General features: G+C 32.1%; 1 protein-coding gene across 1 annotated transcript in view; it reads right to left on the bottom strand.

Annotated features, from left to right (window-relative positions):
- Positions 1–18,119, bottom strand: part of SEMA3C (semaphorin 3C) — a 186,685-nt gene that overhangs the window by 70,676 nt on the left and 97,890 nt on the right. Inside the window, exons 5-8 of the mRNA XM_067746073.1 lie at positions 13,559–13,678; positions 6,554–6,644; positions 2,614–2,733; positions 1,074–1,216 (exon numbers count right to left, since the gene is read on the bottom strand). Of these exons, the coding sequence (XP_067602174.1) occupies positions 1,074–1,216; positions 2,614–2,733; positions 6,554–6,644; positions 13,559–13,678 (474 nt within the window). The remainder of the gene's footprint in view (positions 1–1,073; positions 1,217–2,613; positions 2,734–6,553; positions 6,645–13,558; positions 13,679–18,119) is intronic.

Raw genomic sequence — 18,119 nt, forward strand, 5'->3', positions numbered from 1 at the left:
ATGAATTTAATAAATATATGCCATAACACTTTCTAAATTTCTGATGAAAATATGAGTAAACTGTTATGGAGACTACATAATTTAATTTGCCTTTTCTTGATAACTCATTTTCTTCAGTACAAACATAAATGATTGTATACAGGGAAGCGTGCAGATTCTACCGTGGTCAGGAGAGTGGGTTTATACTTACACCAAATAGTCCCCAATAATTCTATTTTCTCTCCTTCATTTCTCTGCATTATCATTTAATCCTTAATATTTCTAATCAGATGCTTTATATACATATTTCTCTGGTCAGGGCAAGGAAAATGGTATTTGGATCATTCACAAATAGTCTCTATTGAATGACATTTTTTCTGTACTCCCTGAAGCTTTTCACATCATCAGCTGGCTTCACTGCCTTGTTCCAAATGACTGAGAAGCAGATAAGCTCCAAAATCAGTGGAATATTATAATGTTTAAAAATAGACTATTTTAAACACTAAATATTTTAAGAAATACTTTTGCACAGAAGATGCTAATCATAAATGAGTCAGGACAAGCCTGTAATACTCTTATGTGAGAAGACATCATGAGTTTTTTTGAGTTTCTATGTATACTTACTCTTGATACACAAGAATATTTTGATCAGTTTGTAATTAGAACTGTATTTTACTAAAGCATTTCTTAATTCTCACTATTATAGACAGTTCCTCAATAATTGTCTTTTACTGATGTTTTGCTGTATTTTATTCATAAGAATTGTTCTATTTCTTTTTATAATATACAATTCAGCAATTTCTTTTTAATTCTAATGCATTAAGTGGAAAAAAGCAAAAATTAATCAAAACTGTTTATTTGTGTAAAACCATAACCAAAATATTCCTTGGATTAAATTATTTTCCAAAATAGTGTGTTTATCTTGTATGACTGATGTGAATAAACATTAAATCTAAATGTTTCCTTTTAATATTTTATTAATTTGTAACCGCAGATTTAAGAAGTAGGAAGATAAACTATTGGGAAAAGAAGACATGTTTACATAATTTGAATTTCTTAGTCTTTCTTCAAATTAGAACAACTTTAATACTTACAGGACATATTCTAGCAATCATGGAATGAATCTGTTTTGTGCTTCTGCTATTGTCGGTCAGTTTCTCTTTGAAGAAGAAGTACACCTTAGCATCATTTGGATCAGTGCCATCTGGGATAACATGTGCATCCACAAACATAGGTTCTAGAAAAAATACAAAGACGATATATATACTCATGATGAAAATCCATCTACTCTCCATCCAAGTAGACCACAGGCACATGCCTTTCCCATCTTTGGTATAAAGGAACAATTCAATATTCATAGCCAAAAAGTCTAAAAGCAAGCAATTGTATTCACTGAACATACCGCATTTGGAATGTCAAGTGCCATAAAGTAGAGCTATGATATAAAGCTTCAACTATTCTTCTCTGTCTGCAATACATTCTGGAAGCACACTAATTGCAAAACTTCTTTGTGCCTGATGAGTTTTAAAATATTGAAAAACTTTTCTACCAGCTATTTCCCATGGGATCTGATAGTCGTTTCATAGAAAAAAAAGTTTGTTTTTAAACGTGTGGTTTTCAGGCTAGTGCATATAAACTCAAATTCACTGAAGCAGAATGAGGAGTTGGGAGTCCATGATCTGAAAAACACATTTCACTTAAAATACGGCATATGAAATGAAGGGGAAACTTTTCAAGGAAAAAATGCAGTCATTTGAAGACATAGAGGGATTCCTTATTTCAAGAACAAAACAATTTTTAGAATAGTCTATTTCCAGATGTACTGGAGGAATAATTTGAAGAAGTAAATGGACAATCACTGCTTTCTTGTGCTGGTCTGTCAGTGAAATAAGATGCTTAACTGTAGTGATTCATGCTTAACTGTTTTATGTTAAGTGAATTGCCAAATCTAAGGTCAGCTTAAATTTTCCCCAGGGTGAAATGACAAACATCTTAGTGGTTTCTTCTTCCTCTAAACAACAGCAACTGATTGGAATTGTATATTAAAGTCAAATGAGCACTTTTCATGATGTGAATTCCATGTGACCCCCAAAATTGAAAACATTTGAACACTGATAATCATAAAATTATCATACTTATGATTTCCATTAAGTATTAGTCAAACTGTGAAAAAATAATATATACCAGCTTTATAATTTTAGAATCTAAGTATAAAACAAATAGGAGTTCCTAAATATGCCCTATTCGTGATATCTGTCATAAATTTAGGAAAATGTTTAGATTTGGCATTATTAAAATATACAAGTAGACCAAATAAATAAATGACGTTTAATTGTAACATGCAACAATTAAACAACTGGAGAAGATTCTTGTCTATAGGTACATATGATGAATATCACTGTCACTTTTATTTATTCATATATCCTATGATAATTCTATGATTATTAATAAAGAGTTAGAATATGAAATATGGCTCATTTTATTTACTTTTTTAGCCTAAATATTTAAAATCACAGAGTACAGAATTGTTGTTACTCATATTTTAACTTTTTAGCCATTTTAATGTAATTTTCATTATGAAATTAAATTAGTTTAAAGTATGATTCTCAGAAAATGGATAAACTGTTATTTTACCACTTAGCCATTTGGAATTGTGTTGATCAGTTCTGACTGCATTCCTCTTGGTTAAACTTCGAAAAATAGCTGCATCTGTTCCCATGAAATCTATATACATTGCAGAGAAAAGCTCCTCATCTATGAAAAAGAAAATGTGAACAAAATTAAAAGCAAATCTTAACTATTTTTAAGGCTATTTTTAAAATCAAGGAGAATTTGCTTATTAGATCATGACACATATTACAGAATATTTATAGTTGTTAATTGGTTTCCATTGTTCACCAAATTAAAAAATTGGATAAAGTTTAATTTGGTCTCATTATTGCCCGTATAATGACCAAAACAATCTTTCTGATATAGAGATAAAAATTCCTCTGCCTGTACTTAATTATACTAAATACTTAACTAAACTTGATTATATAGTGTAGTGTGTATCCGAAATGGCAGAAATAATATAGGTATAAAAATAAAGAAACGGCTTAATTATTACTTCTTTAATAAATAAAAATTACTGTAAGAGTCAGAAATCTTGATTTCTAATTTTGGCCATAGTTAAACTGGGAATTAGGGATAAGTCATTTAGTACCCTGAATCTCAAACTTCTATGGGAATTGGATTATGATCAAAAGTTCGCAGTACATATTAAAAACTCTATGATTTTACTAAATGGATTGAAAATAATAGTTTTTATTATTATTATTTCATGAGATGGAGCCACATCAAATTGTCAAAGTACTATTAATGATAAAACAATTTCATCATTAAATGTATATGTTTTGATCTTTATGCTAGAAGGTTTCTCTAAGGTAAACAAACTGCTACTTTTTCAATTGCAACACATAACGTGTTAACATTATGTTAACAATATAATATGATGTTAATAAGCCATATGTGGCTTAACATATTAGCACATATAAAATAAAACTTAAAGATAAGAAAAAAGATATTGTAAAATTAAATTATCATTATTAATGACAAAATAAGATATGTTAATCTGTATGTGCACAACACTGGACATTTTGCTTATTTGTTAAGATCCACATTAATTTTTATTCTAGTAAGGAGAGTAAGCAGTAAATTGGTATGTATGACCTTTGAGTACAAAGTTAAGTATCTATTAAAAAATAATAAAATTGATCAGGTTTGGCCCACTGGACTACCATGCAGCTGCGTTCTTTGACTAATGTTCTAGAATTACTCTCCTGGCTACCTTCAGATTGTGGTCATTTTGGCAGGACTGAAACATTTTAAAGCACTCTAAGCTCACTGTTTAGTAATAAGCAATAACAGTTGGCCTAGGATAGAATGGAGAATGGAATGTTTTTAATATGTGCTCACCAGGTCACAAACTGGACCCCTACCAGTTAGCAAGTGGGTATGGCAGGCATTGTGTCGCCAAGTTCTGCTTCCTGGTAGAGATCTGAAGTCCATGGGAACAGATTATAGGGAGATAACAAAACGTGCCTGAAAGAATTTTGAGCTATTTAGCTTCTTTACAATTTTGTGAACACTTGTGAAGCATCTACACAAGTATTCTGTAGATACAATGATTGTTAAATTGAGATAACTTTGTAATTAATTATTTCACAGCTTTGTTATATCCAATTATGCCCAAAAGAGGAGGTTATAAATTCCTGATATTCAATAGATTTATTAGCATCTGTCTACAGGAAGGAAAATAAAAGGACACTCAGAGGATGGTTTATGGCAGACAGGACTGATTCTAACCCTGCTGTATACCACCTTATTAGTTATGTCTTAAACATTACAAAAGAGTTAGATGGCTAATTGGCTTCATCTCCTGTCTTAAATTCTCAGCAATTTTAATAGCAAGTTAAGGATAATAAAGTTTCTGCTTTATTTTGTGTAAGAAATATTTAATTAATGTCACTTTGGAAAGAATTTTATTTGAGAGTAGAAATTCTTTTCTTTCAGAATTTCATTGTAGGGTTTATGCAAAGATAAACTTGCTCAATTTAAACTTTAATCCAAAAATATTTTGCTTTCCAGTTGTACTTCCACTGATTAAAAACTATCTCATGAGGTTTTGAAGAGGTTCTTAAAGAGGTGTCATCTGACTTTGTTGTGCTACAATAATTACTAAAAATAGCAAAAGAACACTAGCACGTTGGGCCAGATGCCACGCTATATTATGTAATTTGAAATTCTAATGCTCAACGCTTCTTGGTACTTTAATAGATAGAAATATTTTAACCAATTTTTGTTATTTAGTGCACTGCAATTGAACAGAAATGATACAACATCAAATAGCAAAGTGAGATGAGTACACAAATGAAATATTAGAGATAATATTACAGGGATAATCAGTAGAATAAATAAGATGATAAATATAAGGTTATAAAGCTTCCTGCTCTTTTTAGTTTCAGGTTTCAAGTTAAGCAAACTGTTTAATGATTTTCTTTGAGAGTAAAAATTATAATGTTAATCAAAATATTAAAAAGTAGCATAGGAATATAAGCCTAGGAATTGAAGTCTCAGGTCCTTGAAAAATGAAGAGCAATAACAACTTTAATTTCATAAATGAATCCTATTCTCTAAAGCGCAAAACTATTATATGACTTACTACAGTTTAACAGGAAAATTTATACTGCCTTGTTTTAACCTTTTTTTGTTCTAAATAATATTTGATGAGATAAAACTCCAGTATGTGTTAACAATAATTTAGAATTTTGAAGTTTATTTTCATAGCATTTAACTTGAAATAAGTGAAAACTTTATATATTTATCTAGTACTATACAAATCTTACAGTTTCTAAAGGTGAATAAAATTTTCTTCCTCATGAAGAAAATACTTTCTGAGACACTGCTTCTATTAAATAATATTTAGAAACTTATTTGAAAATACTCTGCATCAGACTTAATTGGATATCTTGAAGTTTCAAAGCTTTGTAATTTTTCTGTCCTAATGATACATTTTCATTTCCTCCCTACCCAATTTGAATGACTATAGGGAAATAATTTACTGGATAATTTCCAAGCTCACATTTCAGTCAGTGCTGGATGTATTTGTCTTAATTTAGTTTCCAGATCTGAGAAAGAAAGATGAGTTGCCTTTTTAAATGAATCAAAGCAAAGGGTTTTGAACAAATTAATTATTTTTCCACCTGTTCTACTGTCAAATGATGCAATTTTACCACTGGCAATACATAGAGAAACAAAAAGGGAAAAGCATTTACTATATAATCGGCATACTGAAATCCAAGATTTGTCCCACAGTCAACTAATGTTAAGTCAGACATATTCTAGAAGTGTCTTAATTAGCCAGAAAAGAATGTCTTCTAAGTGAGGTATAGACAGGCACTGGATGATTGAGACTCAAGGATATTGATTTATTAATGTGTGTAGCAGCAATCAACTGGGCCTGCTTCTTAACTGATATATTTTATAAAAAAATGAGAAAATAAAAAAGTGATTTTATGAGCGCATCTTTTTTAGTACAGCAACTTCTAGACAATCCACAGAGAATGTACTTAGCTAACACATGCACTTTGTTATTATTTCGCATGAAAGGAATACCAGTTTTAATCATTTGTAAAAGATTACTAAAACATGAGGAAAAGTGAATATAATTAATACTAGAAAAACAACTACAGAAAACACTGAAATTTACTTTATAATATATATTAATATATGTATACATATACACAATACCTATTAATATATGTATATACATACATACGCTTTTTAAATGGTTGACTTGCTCTACAAATAACAGCAGTCATATTAGATGAAAAAATACATGGTTATCATTTAATCATGAATATTCTTGGAAACGAGAAATTAAAATTTCTCACAACTTTCTATTATTTTACTCAGGTGCTATCATCCATGCAGCTATCCAAAATGGGCATATAGTATCATGAATTTATTTTCTTTAATTAATTTAATTTCCTTTTTTAAAAAATATTTCCCCCTCCCTCTTTTATTTTCCACTTACTGATCATAACAGACACTGTGTTCACATTGGGGTTGAAAGAGCAGCGTCCTTTTCCGGATTCACACTTGGAGTCAATCATGAAAACTTGGTCCTTTATTACAGATAAAATTGGAAATGTAGTAACGATAAATTACTTTATCTTAGTTAACCAATTTTTCTTTAGTAAAACAAAGCATCATCATAAATAATATGCTTTCTACTTGGTTGCTTATGCCTTCCCAATTTTACTATATTAAGACTCTCTTGGCCTATATGAAGAATCCATTTGTAAGTTATAAAGCTAACCTCAGCAGGTCAAGTTCACATCCTACTATACTCCCCATAAAGCTGATCCAACAAGTTCTCAAATCAACATCAATAAAAAACACTTGGAAATCAAGGATCATTGTAAACCTGAACTAGGTATGTTGAACATTGGCCAAAAGAAGAAAACTGATTACAGAGAAACAATGTGTATGAGGATTATGAAACTTTCAAAATAATCAAGATTTTTTTAAACATAAAATTTGTTACCACTTATTTTGTTATATAAAGCATTATACTAGATTCAACAAAATAATTCATAATTTAGATTAAAATGTTTCTTTTACTCATTCACTTATTTATTTAACAAAAATTTATTGAGCACCTATTACTTGCCAGACACTGACAAAACATTGGGGGTAGAGTAAACAAAATAGACAAAAATCCTTACCTGTAGGTAATTTATAATCTAATGACAGATAATATAAATAAAGAATATAAAGATAATAAATACGTAAAATATAAAGTATGTTAGATGGTACTCAGTGCTTAGGAAAAAAATTAAACAGGGAATGGGACTAGGGAAATCCACGGATGGGGGGCAGTGGGTTCAATTTGAAATATAATGGTCAGTGTAGCCTCAGTTAGAGGGAGCATTTTGTTGGTATGTTTATCTTTTTTCTTACATAAAGTTAGTAAAAGCTACTACTAAAATTCAAAGAAAAATGATCACATTTGTAGATTGCATTAAATGATGGAGGACCTTAATTATCAAGCTGCTTTTCAAAATTATCCTGAATGAAATACGGGCTCAACATTTTTGAGCATGGAATAGAAGGATCAAAACATTGCTTTAAGAAGATTGGGTCTTACTTGTGCTTTAAGAAGATTGAGAATGGTGGTTGTAAAGACAGACACTGGGTTCAAGAAAACAAACTTGTTTTGAACTGCAGTAGTCCAGGAATTAGGTAATAATAATCTGACATGCCAGGATCTCAGTGGTCAGGGTAAGAGTGGTAAAGATGTAAGAGGATTTGTAAAGTGAAAATCGACAGAGCTTGGCAATCAATAACAAATCGAGGCAGCTCAAGAAGATGAAGAAAACAAAGTTGATTCTGAAGTTTTGACTCTTTAAAGAAAATAAAACTAGTTCATTTTTGTTATACTGAGTTTGATGTATTGGCGGGAAATCCCTGAGGTAATGGGAAATTAGAGAGCTTAAAAAGAATCACAGTGCTCTAGCCTAGAAAGGTCCTATAACACGACGCTTTTCATGGATTAACTCTAAAGATGAGGAAAATATGACTTGTCCAAGATCACCCATAGCTGAATAGTGACAAAAGCAAAATTAAAATTCAGTCTCCTGACTCCTAACTATGTCTGCTTTCCAAGAGGTCATCATTTATACAATAACTAAACAATGATAAACCTGCAGGAAAACAATACAGTTTAGTAAACTTGGTTGTGTAGCCAGAGTCATACATAGATTTGACTAAAAAAGTGACAGCTGGCACTGCAGGAATTGAGGAGATTGCTTAGGCACCACTTGCTCGCCACTGACTTCCTTCTCCATTGCATAGCCTCCTTGTACTCACATAGTGATAGTCTAGATCTTGTCATCCCCAGGAAGGGATGTAATCCACCTGAATAATGACTAATTCAAGCACCCTGCAACAATTCTTCAAACTCATCGCCTAAGAACCCTTTCTATTTTTTACAATTTATCAGCCTTCTATCTTCTTGATAGATAGATTAGATTCCATGCTTTTTAATTTTGTTTTTTTCAAAAATATCAATATTAATTTCCTTGAATCTGTGATTGTTTTCATTGCACCCATAGGCTATAAAGACACATCTATCTACATTCTCCACACCTGCCTCCAAACTTCTAAGCATTTTGCGAAAGGTTATCCAACAAGGTGTATTCAACATAGTATAGATTTGTGATCACCAACTTAAAGTGAACCCTCTACACTGCTCAGCAACCTTTCAAAGGCACTCTGTCAACTGGTTCTTCCCTTGATAACTTCAAACCATATCCACTATCGTCAAATCTCCCAATTTATTCTCAGCTCATATGATTGACAACCATGTTGCTTAGAAAGTGAAGCCCTTAAATGAGGCATCAGTTTCTCACTACCAAATATATAACTATACGTGAATACATCCACTAATACACGAGAGGAAATATTTCTCTTACTCTGAGGCCAATCCTTCCACCAGTGTTTCAGATCCTATCTTACCCAGTCTTCTTAGGCAACTTATACTTTCCATTATCCCTACTCGTTCTTTTTTTTTTTTTAATTAATTATTTTATTTATTTATTTTTGCCCGTGTTGGGTCTTCGTTGCTGTGCACGGTCTTTCTCTAGTTGCAGGGAGCGGGGTCTACTCTTCATTGCGGTGCGCAGCTTTCTCATTGCAGTGGCTTCTCTTGTTGCAGAGCACGAGCTCTAGGCACACAGGCTTCAGTAGTTGTGGTGCATGGGCTCAGTAGTTGTGGCACACAGGCTTAGTTGTTTCTCTGCATGTGGGATTTTCCTGGACCAGGGCTCAAACTTGTATCCCCTGCATTGGTAGGTGGATTCTTAACCACTGTGCCAACAGGGAAGTCCCCTACTTGTTCTTTAATCTCATTAACTGGATCCCTTACAACATTATTTCAACAACTCCTTCAGCTCTTATACATTACTCTCCTTGAGAATCACATTTCTTAAAGAATTACATATACTCATCACCATTTCCTGAGTTCTCACTTTCTTCTCAATCCACTTCAGTTGGGCATCCAACCTCAACTGCTCTATTGAAACCCTTTTTTGGCAAGACCCCTGATGACTATCATGTACACAATTCAGCGCTTATTTTTTTAGACCTCTTCTTTCTTGGATTCTCAATGGTATTTGAGATTGTTGTCCACTTCTATCTTTTTTAAATGACTTGTTTTTATTCCCAGAACACACTTTTTTTTTTTTTTTTTTCCCTCTCCTCTTGTTGTTTCTTTTTAGTCTTTTTTGGAGATCCCTTTTCCTCCATCTGGCCATTTAAATTTAGGAGATCCTCAAGTCTCAGTCATAATCATTCTTTTCATACTATACTCTTTCTGCATGATTAAATCTACACTTCGTTTGGGCTTCAGTTACTCTTATGAAACAATTACTCAAACATTTATATAGCCAAATTTATATTCAGCTGCCTACTTGATATTTCTACTTGTATCTTTCAGCAGCATCTCAGACTCAACAGAATCAAACCCAGGCTCATAATTTTAACCTCAGACATGGTTCTCTTCATTGTTTCTCATCTCAGTTCATGGCAACTTTATAATTAAAGAAGCTAACAAACAAACAAACAAAAAAAGAACAACAAAAGTATCAATGTAATGTAAAATACAAGTGACAACACAATTCTGTTCATGGCACTTTCTGCTTAAGGTTGTTTCAGTTGCTTCTTCTTAGACACAGGACAAAGACCAGTATCTTAAAGATAGCTTAGAAGTTCTGAAATGATTTTGTTTCTGCCATTACTCTTACTAAATAAATACATATTTGTAGATTGAATCAATAAGAGAAAAAATAGGACCAGAAAGAGAGTATGTGGTGAAAAATCAGGAAAGAAGGCATGGCAAAATGTCCCATGGTTATAGATGTCAATAACGTCACTGGGCTTCCCTGGTGGTGCAGTGGTTGAGGGTCTGCCTGCTGATGCAGGGGACAAAGGTTCATGCACCGGTCCGGGAAGATCCCACATGCCACGGAGCGGCTGGGCCCGTGAGCCATGGCTGCTGAGCCTGCGCTTCTGGAGCCTGTGCTCCGCAATGGGAGAGGCCACAACAGCGAGAGGCCTGCCTACCGCAAAAAAAAATAATAATAATAATAATAACGGCACTGAAAAATAGAGGGCACGACCAACATGTCATAGATTGGTCTAGGAGAAAGGATGCTGATTAGGGGAGTCCATTTGATCACTGAGAATCTTGGTCATTAGGGAAGAGTTTCAGTTAATGGGTGAAAATGAAATTTAGATTAGAAAGGTTTAATGAAAGACATGGAAAATAGGATTGTAAAAGCTGAAAATATAGCCTACTAATCCGAGAAGTTTTGTGATAAAGTAAAAGAGAGAGAAAGGAGAAGAGTTGAAAAAACGTCACAAGAAAGAAAACTTATTGTTAAACAAGAAAAAAAGAGTAAATACAGGGGAAAGGGAAAGAAGACGTAAAACAGTGGAGGCTAAAGATCAGAGAACTTTCTTGATAAGAAAAATGCACAGCTATTCTTCTGACAAGAGAAAAGCTACAAAAAGATGCATAAACAGAAAAGTTTGGTGATTAATTTTGTTCAAAAAGCACATGGAATAATTTGAATGCCTGTGATATTCTTGGTCAATCAAAGGCAAGGTTATCTGCTTGATGAGTGGCAGCATCCGGGGCTTAAACAGTATTCAGTTATGAGAACTGATGTTATGGAGGCATCTGATAAAATCAACCCGAGATGAGAGGTAACATTCCAAGAATGTGCAGCACAATTAACCAATAATTGTTTCTTATTAATGTTTTATTCATTAGTTAAAGTCATCATTTACTTGTGTTGCTTTATTTTTTTCCAGAAACAGAAGACAGTGGATAAAAGAGAAAAACTGTGGTTAGGAATCTATGTAGCAAAGATTGTGGGCTCTTTGGATGGACACCATTGAATTGCTCTAGGAAAGCTCTGAATCAGTCTCACAAAATAATGGAAGGGCCATAGAGTCTCATGAAAGTGCGTGGTGTTCCAAATGTGAAGTAGGGTTATAAAATGTTCTCTGAGAACCAATGAATTGCTATTAGACAGGCAAATAAAAGATGGTAGATAATGTGTCAGAAATAAACAGGAATACTTAACGACTGTGCCACCCTAACCTGGTTCACTTTCAAAGTGGTTTCAAATACATGAAAAATGCCATATCTTAGTACTAACATAGGGTGTTAGCAGTAAGTACTACCTCTGATCACTACAAAATACAATGTTAGTGATGAATAAGGAGAATTCTCTCAAAATACAACTTTCTGCATCATGTGGTCTTTCATTCTAAACTAAAGAAAATAAATACATAAGATGTTTGATAAAACTGTGCATTCTATATTTATATTATTACTTATATACTGCAGATATATAAAAATGATGTTGTGGTGAAACACTTTGACTTGACTATTAAGGAAAACAAAAAGCTTAAAATTTCATAATCTTTTTCACATTTAAATAGGCTCTTAATATATTATTTAAAGAGATTAATTAATGGAAATGATTCCCCTTTGAAACACATCTTTTGAAGTGAGACTAAAGTAGTTCATATTTAGTAAAGTGATTAAAATTTATTCCATGATGGTTTTCCAAAGGAGATTATTTTTTGGACCAACTTCCCAATTAAAACATGAAGTGTATAGTGGGTAATTTGTACATGGGAAAATGATTTTATTTAAAATATGAAAACTGCTATGCAGTTGTTGGCCTGTACAGTGACTGCACAGCCCTCAGTGGAGTGTCTGACAGACTGCAGACGTCTGGGCCACTAGTTTATTTAATCAGCTGATCACAGGCATGTGGTTCTAATGACAAGCTCAATTCAGCCAATTGTACTCTTCCAAGAAGCATAGCTTTACTTTTCTTTAAGAATTTTAATATTTCATATCATCTTAAACCACTTGTAAATGGCTCAATTTGGGGTCCAATTATAATTACTCATTTATTTTTAAATGGCTTTTTATTCACTGAAAGATAGATGCATATAAATTACATCTGAAAAAAATTTAATAATAAAAGACTATAGAGGAAATCGTTGTTCAATTATGTTAGTACTAAAGTGGATGAATCCTTGTTAAAGAAAACTAAACTTAATTAAGTATATCAGTAGCAATATTTAATCTTTTTTTACAATTCTAACCTCTAAAATTGAATTAAGATATTATTTAAGGACTGGAATTTCTAGATTTAAGTTGCATAACGAAACAAAAGCAAGTTAATTTGAAAGAATTCAGTTTTAAAATACTTGTATTAAGTAAAGCAACATGTTTCATTAAAAGAATAAGGAAAACTCTTTTGATCTAATGCGTAGTTTCCTTAGTCAATAATTGTGAACTGAGATAAACAGTCTTAAATATCACAGGTGAAGTTCAACCAGCCTTATATTTGACTATACAATTAGCTATGTATTTAGTCTTTAGTAAATGCTTTTGTTCACAGAACCCCAAATCATTTTAACCAATGTAAAAATAAAGCTATAATAGCCTAGTGTAGACCAATGTTGGTCTAAAATGGAAGTATGATTTATTAATTATATAAAGTTCTTTTCAGCTAAGGCACTTGTCATCCTGCTTTATACATCTCTTACAGGTGTCTACCTCATAAAAATTTACCACATTTGGAATATAATAAATAAGAAATTACTTAAAATAGTTTTGAGAAAGTGAGTTTATACTACAATATTTCTATAATTTGGAGCACATATTATCAATACCTTATGCTCTGAATAATTATGAAATTATACCATTCTCCTTCCTTTATCTTCTGCAGCTTTTCCATTCAGAAACATATATATTTAATTGAAGGCAAAAGGCTACACTTGAAGTAACCTGGCAGACAGGAACCAAATGTAATACATTTTGTGTTTAAAGGGCTTGAAACTTTTTTTATGGCCATTAATGATATTTCCAAGTTTTTACTGTTAAATACAGTTGTAAGAAATCTTTGACACTAACATCAAACTAAGAATGAAAAATTGTTACACTTACCTCTGATCTCCTCCCTCTGTTCAAATAAGTACAGACTGGGCTGAAAGCACCACTCCCACAAACATACAAATGCGTGCGGTTGAAAGCCTGAATTACACGGACAAAGTTCCCGCAGCCATGCTAAAACAACAGGTAAATAAGCGGTTAGTAACTGAATGACTTTTATAACTATTTCTAAGTATTACTGTGATACATTGTTATACATTTTCCTTTCTGCCCTAACTTTTTAATTATTGTTAGGAGATAACAAGAGAACATGGTGCATTTTAGGAGGAAGGTAGTTTACCAGATAATGAGTAAAACGATATGTCTCTCCTATTTCAGTATTTATATACTGGGCACCTTTTTATGTTCTGAAACTTTATGAGCTTACTCTTTATCTGAGAAAGTTTAGAAATTGAAAGGTACACCAAATTGTTTTTTCAAATTTTCCTCAAAACATTACACATACACACACGCACCCTCACATATTATATACACATGTTTTGAATGAACTTGTGTTTATAGAAGGTCCATATTATCATTAGTTACAGTTGCAAACACTATTGGTCTTCATAACTGGTGACTAAAGCAAACCTTAAACAAAATGCCAGCATTGTTGCTTTCTATGAAAAATAATGGAATCCTGATCTCTCTGCTCTTGATACACTAAAATACTCTCCTCTCCCCCAAAACTCCTTTCTCACCTGTTCCCAATCCAACCATTGGAAAGGCTGTCATTTATTCACTCAATGAAATGCAAAATATGGTAATTATAAGTTGACTATGACTTTGCAGAAATACATAAACATGGTCAGCACCAAATGCAGATCTCTGTGACTGAATTAACCATTGCATGTTCTACACTTGCAGGGTCACTATCCTTTGATGACTACACATTAATCAAGCCTGAGGTTGAATGTAGTTCCCTTCACAAAGTCATTGATCTAGCAAAGAACATTATTAAAAATAATGTTAGAAATTAGAGACAAAAGTTTTTATAAAGAAATATGTCAAAATCTAACAGGGGTTTCCCCATGGGTGGTCATACAGTATATATTTTTTTCTCTTCTAGGTACCATGTATTTTACTAAATTATTATAATGCACATTTATTGTTTATATTGTTAGAAAAGTAAAAAAAAAACTTTTCTAAAATAGAAATTTAAAGTCAATATTATTTTATATTTTCTCATCATTTTTCCCTTTTATACTCATTGTTACTTGCCAGCAAATATATGTTTATTTTCATATGTAGTAACTGTATACACATGTTTCTATTATGGATTTATATTATCAAATCATCAATCACCAACTCTGCTGTTAAATAAATTTATCCTTACAGACCAGACTATATACTTTATTTTTACTTTAAGACATTAAGGATTTTTATTAAATATATAGTGTCACTGTATCTTGACACCTGTTTATAGAGGTACCTGGAAATTGACTACATAACTGCAGATGAAATGTGTTTCTCTGGAGAAAAAAGCACAGATGAAGTACAGTGTATATATAGTATGCCTATGTTAAGGGTATCTGTGAGCAATGACACTTGTGTTTATTGTTTTCACATCCAAGTCCAGTCATTCTGGGATTCTGCATATAACATTTTCCCGTAAAGCACAAATTCGATCCAATTCTATTAATAATAGGTTCTGTCTTTACATTTCAATACAGGTTATACTTGTTTCATGTATATGTTTATATCAACATATTTGTTATATATATGATTATTATGGCTAATATTTTTGAGAATTTATTATGTACTAGACATTAGAATAATCATTTTATATACTTAACCCCTTTTACTTCCCAGGAAGTTTGATTTTTTACATTTATGGATCACATTTATTGAGCAAACTATGTGTACTTAGGCACTTTATATTCATTCAGTTTTTTCAACTCAACCCCTTTTAGAAAACAAAAGCTTAGATCTTGTTTAGCTAACTCGCCTGAGGTCATGTAGCTAGAAACAGGTAAAGCAGATTTTCAAACACAGACGTGTTTTACATTGAATCTTGTACTTTTAACCACTTTATAATTTGTCATTGGGTGAGAATTCCATAGTTGTTAGAGGGAAGTTTTTATAACAATTATTAATATTTACAGAGCTCTTAATCCTTTGATGTTAGTTGTTTTTAATCCTCACAGCAATGTTCCAATTAAAGTATTCAGTCCCATTTTAGTGATGAGGAAATTGAGTCCTCAAAAATGTTAAATGAAGTGCTCTAGGTTTAATAAATAACTCTGGGTCTTGAATCATGGCTACCCTCCACCATGAAGACTAATTCCCACACTATCTGATGATGCTTTACTGTGCTCCTCCAAAGCCTCCCCAAAGAGAAAAACATGAAAGGAAAAATAAATCAATTGCTTTAATTATTGAAAATCATTTCCTAGGTCCCTTCCATTTCCATTGTGCTTAGTTTCTGTCCACATTATTTCTGTCCTAGACCACTGCAGTTGTGTCAATTCCATCCAGAAAATATTTATATTTACTGAACTCATTCTGTGAAAGCACTGTATATAGTGCTAGCAATACTGAAATGAATAGATTCAATTCCTGTTTTCAGAGAAAGGGGAGTATAATACATCAGGCTGTAGTAGATGCTATAATAGGGTTATATTTTTCAAAGTGTGCTATAGAAAGAAAGAGGAAATGAGTAATACTGAAGTGGGTGTAATGGTTTGAGAGTGGATGTCATTTGAGCTGGAACTTGCAGAATAAGCTAGAGATTCTGACAGGCAAAAGCATAAGAAAGGAACATTCCAACAGAAAACACAGCATGAACAGAAAAACTGGAGGCATAATAGTGCAGGATTTAGTTGGGGAATAGTGCCTAGAGAGGACAGAGGATTATTGTGTGATGAAACCAGAGAGGCAATTAGAACTGGACTATCATCATGCCATAGCATGATGGGCAGCAGAGAGTGAATTTAAGTATACAGATCTCAGAGCCAGACGACTTGGGTTCAAACTCTGGCTTTATCTTTTACTAGCTATTTGAACTTGAGATATTTACTTAGCCTCTCTGTGCTTCAATCTTTTTATCTGTAAATGGTGATGATAATATTTGTTGTAAGCAGTATACTACTGAAGCACTTGGAACAGTGTCTGGCACATAATAAATATACCCAGTGTTAGGTATTAGATTCTTTCATATATATTTTCAGTTCCAATTGTCAGTACAAACCCTGTGTAATGGACAGGGAATTTGTCCTGCATAGAGATTAGTACAGGTCCTGACCACAGTAGACATCCATAAAAGGTTTGCGGAATGAGACATCAGTGAAATTCAATACCATGGATGCTTTCTTTTTATTGCTTAATTCTCTTTCAAAACTATTTCAAAGTACAATGCTAAATGAAAAATCAAGCTGCTAACATTATGCAGAATGTAATACTATTTTATGTATATACATATACATGTCATATACTAAAATGCTGGAAGAATATACCGCCAATTTTTAAGTTATTATGTTTCGGTAGCGTAATTTATTTTATTTACTTAACAGTGTGTGCTTACTATGTGCTATGTACTGTTCTAAGCTCTCTGCAAATATTAATTCACTAATCCTCTTAATAACCCAATAAGGTAGGTTTTATGAGTAGCCCATTACACATTTAAGAAAAATGAGGCACAGAGAGGTTAAGTCTCCAGGGTCAGAGAGCTAATAAGAGATTGTTTTCTGTTGCTCTCTGCATGCTTTTCTAGGTCTTCAAAAATTTCTGTGTTAACAGGTATTATTTATATAATTTTAAAATAGATGTTTTAAAATAATATATCGTGGAGCTCAGATTAATAGGGCTTTAAAAATATTGACTCTTCATGGTCCATACTATGCAATGGAAAAAAAAATACCTCTTAATTTTTTTCTTCTTGGCCTATACTTCTTGGTCTGGGGAATATATCAAGGTATTTTGATAAATGTATTCCTAAAGAAAATATGTTTTCAAATAGTTTAGGATCCTCTGGTCACAGAAACAGGGAAATTGATATTCTACAATTAATAAATCAAGTTTGACATTGTGTGTATGTAATGCATATAGGTCTAAATATATGTAACCATGCTTAATTTTTCAATGATCTCATACGGTACTTACTTAGCACATTCATTATGCTCTATCTCATTGGATATGTTTGACAGCATGTGTTATTGTTTAAGCTCAATTTATTTAGCATATGAATAAAATATTAATATTCAGAAATAAATATAGCATGTAGGAATGTGAATAAATAGGGGCAAAAAGGGAAATTGGGAGGTAAGTTATACTCTCTTAGTTGAGGCAGACAATAAGCTATATTCCCACCATGATAATTTACTTTCCTGATAAACATTAGTTTATTATATAGTATTATGATACACATTACCTGGGATCAAATTTTAAATTATATTGAATTATTTTCTAATAATTGAGTATTATTTTTATAACTTTAATTAAAGTTTGATATAAGTAAAAAATCTAAAGGAATAAGAGATGTTTGATTCTATGGGTTTTTTTCAATTGTTATAGAAATATAAAATTTGTCACTAGTTTATGCTTTTCTTAGAAGATTAATATAATATTTAAAAGTAAA

The sequence above is a fragment of the Pseudorca crassidens genome, chromosome 8 (assembly GCF_039906515.1).
Source record: "Pseudorca crassidens isolate mPseCra1 chromosome 8, mPseCra1.hap1, whole genome shotgun sequence".
In the NCBI taxonomy this organism is placed as follows: domain Eukaryota; kingdom Metazoa; phylum Chordata; class Mammalia; order Artiodactyla; family Delphinidae; genus Pseudorca; species Pseudorca crassidens.